The sequence below is a fragment of the Otolemur garnettii genome, unplaced genomic scaffold (genome assembly GCF_000181295.1).
Source record: "Otolemur garnettii isolate 467f Iridium unplaced genomic scaffold, OtoGar3 scaffold00050, whole genome shotgun sequence".
Lineage (NCBI taxonomy): Eukaryota > Metazoa > Chordata > Mammalia > Primates > Galagidae > Otolemur > Otolemur garnettii.
The window spans coordinates 8,590,139-8,595,739 of record NW_003852445.1 but is presented as its reverse complement, the minus strand read 5'-3'; the positions used below and the strand labels follow the sequence as shown (position 1 = coordinate 8,595,739).

Here is a 5,601-nt window from a genome sequence, read left to right as displayed (position 1 = left end):
TCCCAAGTAGCTGGGGCCACAGGTGCCTGCCACAAGGCCTGGCTATTTTTTTTGGTTGCAGCCATCATTGTTGTTTGGCGGGTCCGGGCTGGATTCGAACCCGCCACCTTAGGTGTATGTGGTTGGTGCCTTAGACACTTGAGCCACAGGCGCTAAGCCATCATAAAAGTTTTTAAAAATTATTAACAGCAGTTACACTATTATGAAACAGCATGGCTACAAACTTACACAATATGAACATTTGTATTTCCAATCTTGTGTATTTCTTGGTTTTGTTTTTTCAGCCTCTGATGCTAATTATCATTTTATCTGACACTGTTTGCCTTTTCATAAACTTGATAGTACCTAAAAACTTTTATATGAATCCATTATCTTTCTAAAGTTAAACCCATTATACATTAATATAGAAAGAGAGAAAATAAGATGCAACTAAGAAAGAAAATCAGTATCAAGTTTAAATATAGCAAAATTGCTGTGGGTATTTGCATATCTGGGGGTACAAAATAATAGATTGTATAAATAAGCTATTTTAAAAATTCTTATTATATCTAAAAAATATTTTAGAATGAAAACAACAAATATAGTGATATATGCAAAATGATTACAACCATGCAAATACATACCATATGATCCCCCAAATCACACCAAAGCCAAACAAATCATACTGTGGTTTGTTAAAGGACCCAAATTCCATTCTCATGCTACTATATATTGAATATATTCAGAAAATTAAATGAAAGTTTATAATTTTATGGCTCCTTGAATTGCTAGACATCATTACAAAGGATTGTAGTTTCTAGGTCACTGAAACTCATGGCTTATGCAAGAAAGATGATAGCTTGCTTTGCATCAAATCATCACAAGATTCTTTTTCAAATAAGCACATCAATTTTCATATATTCCATATCCTTTTTAACGTCTCTGAATTTTTCTATCCTTGGGGGAGGAATAAAAGAATTAAGAGGAAAAATAAACAATAGTACAATCTCATTAATGGGAAATAACTATTATTGTATTAACTCAGTGGTAAAAATAACCTTATAAAAATTATGGCTAACATAGCCTATATTATTTCAGCCCTAAGATAAATGTTATCAATTTTACTAAATAAATAATTATCATTAAATATATATTCTAAATACCTTTCGACTCCTTTCAGTAGCTTTTTCATCTGTAGAGCTATGGGTACGACACCTAAAATAAAAATAGTATTTTTTAATATCTTATTGAAATTCAATAAACTAAGACATTTCATAGCTATATTAAACCAAACCATCCCAAGTTATCTAAATTATAACCACCTTTTTTCTCCAAGGTGTCATATATAGCCACTATTATTTATTTTCTTTTAGAAAAGTGAATAGTTACTAAAACTGCAAATTACTTTTTTTAATCATGAAATATTTCAGACACACAGAACTGTATAAATAAATATATACTGGTCCTTCAGTATCCATGGGGTACTGGTTCTTGGATTTCTCAGTTACCAAAATCCTCTGATGCTCAAATCCCTAATATAAAATGATGGAGTATTTGCATACAACCTCTGTACACCCTCCCTCCCATATACTTTTAACCATTTTTCGATTACTTGTAACACCTGATAAGCTGTACTGTTTAGTGAACAAAGACAAGGGAAAAAGTACCCATACAATACAGATGCAATGTTTTTCATTCGAATATTTTCAAAATGTAGTTGGTTGTACCCATGGATGTAGAACCTATATGTGGGGAGGGCTGACTGTATAATGAACGCCCAGCTATATACTAATCAGCCTAAGAAATAATACAACTCAAAATTAGTGGAAATTCTATGTGCAGTCTACTCCATCACATTCCCTCCCTTTCTTCCTTCTTATGGATTTATGCTTCCAGACTGAGTTTACCACATACATCTCTAAAGTTTTACTAGGAATGTATAATCTCCAAACAAAAAATATTATGTACCATTTTAAGTATTATATATTATTATACTGTATCTTTCTGTAACTGATTTTTTTTTTGTTCATGTTACACCTGAGATGATGCTGATACACATTGTTCCAGTTCCATTATGTGAACTACTACATAGTATACCATAGTGAATTTTCCAAAATTTACTTTTTCAGAATATTAGTTGTTATTTAGGTTGTTTGCAAATCTTTACACTACCAGGAGAATTACTAACTACAAGAAAGCTATGTACATCTTCAATTTTACTAGCTATTAAACTGGTAATAACAATTTACACTCCTGCAGTTAGAGTTCCCACTACCTCATACCTAAGTAACAATACTATCTAAAACTGCAATTTTACCAATCTTATAGGTATGAATCTTATAAGTAATCACTGTGGTTAAATTTTCATTTCCCTAATTATGCGTGAAGTTCAACAATTCTGTACACTGACCGTGAATTATCATTTTTCTAGAGGACTGTCTTTCTTACTGACTTGTAAACCAAAATTTTATATACCTGATACTAATCCTTTATTGCTTATATGTATTGCAAATAATTTCCTTATAGTGTAAGTTTAACTTTCACTGTTTCCATGTATTCCAATAAGAATTTTTTTTTTGGCTTGGCGCCTGTGGCTCGAGTGGCTAAGGCGCCAGCCACATACACCTAAGGTGGCGGGTTTGAATCCCCAGCCCGCCTGCCAAACAACAATGACAGCTGAAACCAAAAAATAGCCGGGCATTGTGGCGGGCGCCTGTGGTCCCAGCTACTTGGGAGGCTGAGGCAGGAGACTCTCTTGAGCCCAAGAGTTGGAGGTTGTTGTGAGGTGTGATACCACAGCACTCTACCCAGGGGGACAGCTTGAGGCTCTGTCTCAAAAAAAAAAAAAAGAATTTTTTTTTTTTAAGACTCAGTCTCACTTTTTTGTTGCCCTTGCTGGAGTGCCACAGTGTCACAGCTCACAGCAATCTCAAACTCCTGAGCTCAAGCAATCCTCTTGCCTCAGCCTCCCAACTAGCTGGGACTATAGGTACCCACCACAATGCCTAGCTATTTCTAGAGATGTAGTCTCGCTCTAGCTCAGGCTGGTCTCAACCTCCTGGGCTCAGACAATCCACCCACCCTGGCCTCCCAGAGTGCTAGGATTACAGGCATGAACCACCATGCCTGACCATTTTAAAAAATATTTGATCTTCATTTTAAAAGTCAAGATCCCCCAATTTAAAGAAGCTTAATTTAAAAAAATTTGAGAGAGTCTTGCTCTGTCACCCAAGCCAGAATGCAGTGGCATTGTCATAGCTCACCATAACCTCAAACTCAAGGAATATTCCTGCCACAGCCTTTCAAGTAGTTGGGACTATGGGCACACAACACGATGCCTCGCTAATTTTTGTGTTTTCTTTCTTTTTTTTTAGACAGAGCCTCAAGCTGTCCCCCTGGGCAGAGTGCCGTGGCATTACAGCTCACAGCAACCTCCAACTCCTGGGCTCCAGCGAGTCTCCTGCCTCAGCCTCCCAAGTAGCTGGGACCACAGGCGCCCGCCACAACGCCCGGCTATTTTTTGGTTGCAGCCGTCATTGTTGTTTGGCGGGTCCGGGCTGGGGATTCGAACCCGCCACCTTAGGTGTACATGGCTGGCGCCTTAGCCGGTTGAGCTATAGGCGCCGAGCCAATTTTTGTGTTTTCTGAAGAGACTAGGTCTTGCTCTTGCCTCAGGATGGTATTAAACTCCTGTTCTGAAATAATTCTTCCATACTGGCCTCTCCGAGTGCTAGGATTATACGCCTGAGCCACTGTGCCTGGCCTAAATCTTTAATTTTAATCTCTTCCTCTATAATTTACACTCTTGGTGTGTTGGTTATTCATGGCCCTTTATTGTTCCAATCCAATAACAAGGTATATTTCTCTCCATTTTAACTGAATTCTTTCTCAGTGTCTTTCTGTATAATTTTAAAGAAGTCTTGTACACCTTTTATTATATTCCCTGACGGATTTTTCCTATTATTGTAAATGATATTTTCTAGACTGCATTTTTTGTTGCTTTTTGTTGTTGTTGAGACAGGGTCTAACTCTGTTGCCCTTGGTAGAGTACAATGGCAACACAGCTCACACCAAGTTCAAACTCTTGAGCTCAAGAGGTCCTCTTGCCTTAGCCTCCCAAGTAGCTGGGACTATAGGCACCTGCCATGATGTCCAGCTATTTTTAGAGATGTAGTCTCTCTCTTGCTCAAGCTGGTCTCAAATTCCTGAGCTCAAGCAATCTGCCCACCTTTGCCTCCCAGAGTGTTAGGATTATAGTGTGAGCCACTGTGCCCAGCCTTTGTTGCTGTTATTTAGAAACTCAATTTTGGTCTACAGAACTTATCCAATATTCAAACTTAAGTGGTAGGTAGATAAAATAGCTTATAAACAAGTTTCTCAAGTGAAGAAAACCACTAGTCTTATTTTCTACTCTTCAGACTTTTTAACATCTGTAGGGATAAAGAAATTACTATGGTAGATAAGGAGAGATACAAGGAAAATTATGCCTGGCACAAAATTAAGAACTCAGTTTTCCTTCCCTTCTCTAACACTCAAATCCATAATCAATACAAGGCTTACTAAGACAGAAATTTTTCTGAGTGAGTTGTGCCCTCCATGATAGATGTTTCACTCTTTCCAATCAATGAAACAGAAAAATTTTCCTAACTGTATCTTACCTGTTCAAGTAACTAGTAAAGTAACGAAATTTATTTTTATTTTTATTCTTTTTGGGAAAGAGTCTCACTCTATCACCTTGGATAGAATGCCATTGGCATCACAGCTCACAGCAACCTCAAACTCCTATACTTGAGCAAATCTCTTGCCTCAGCCTCCTAAGTAGCTGGGACTACAGGCCCCTGCCACAACACTCGGCTAGTTTTTCTATGTTTAGTAGAGATGGGGGCTGGGGTCTTGCTCTTACTCGGGCTGGTCTCAAACTCCTGAGCTCAGATGATAACTTAGAATTTCATTGCTTACTCTGAACAAAAGAAACTAACCTCTATAAAGGTCAGGCATGGTAGCTCATGCCTATAATTCTAGCACTCTGAGAGGCTAAGGCAGGTAGACTGTTTGAGCTCACAAGTTCAAGGCTAGTCTGATCAAGAATAAGACCATATCTCTACTAAAACCAGAAAAACTATCTGGGCATTATGGCAGTTGCCTATAGGTCCAGCTACTTAGGAGGCTGAGCTAAAAGTAGAAAAACTATATCTGGGCATTATGGCAGTTGTCTATAGTTCCAGCTACTTGGGAGGCGGAGGCAAAAAGATCCCTTGAGCCAAAGAGTTTGAGGTTGCTGTGAGCTACGATGATGCCACAGCACTCTATATGGCATGACAGAGTGAGAATCTGTCTCAAAAAAAGAAATAAAAGAAAGTTAGAGAGAGAGAGAAAGAAAGAAAAAAAAGAACTAACCTCTGTAGAGTAGTTCACTTGTGTAAGTCAGTTATTATGTTTGTTGCATATTAATTTAACACTTTAAATGGAGGGATTTTCCTCACTTCATAGGTAACAAATCTGAGATTCATAGATATTAAAGACTTGCCCAAAGTGAAAGAGCTAAAAATTAGCCAAACCATTATTTTAAAACCAGAGTATCTAGCTCCAAAAGCATATTCTTTTTTTTTTTTTTTTTTTTTT

At 37.5% G+C, this 5,601-nt stretch overlaps 1 protein-coding gene across 11 annotated transcripts in view; it reads right to left on the bottom strand.

The window, feature by feature from the left end:
• MGA (MGA, MAX dimerization protein) overlaps window positions 1–5,601 on the bottom strand; it is a 144,238-nt gene that overhangs the window by 18,764 nt on the left and 119,873 nt on the right. For 10 of the 11 annotated variants that reach the window (XM_023514266.1, XM_023514272.1, XM_023514267.1 and 7 more), the window contains one exon: window positions 1,143–1,194. In XM_023514266.1, the coding sequence (XP_023370034.1) occupies window positions 1,143–1,194 (52 nt within the window). Of the gene's footprint in view, window positions 1–615; window positions 937–1,142; window positions 1,195–5,601 lie in introns of those variants that run through there. The other variant, XM_023514273.1, reaches the window with a different exon arrangement.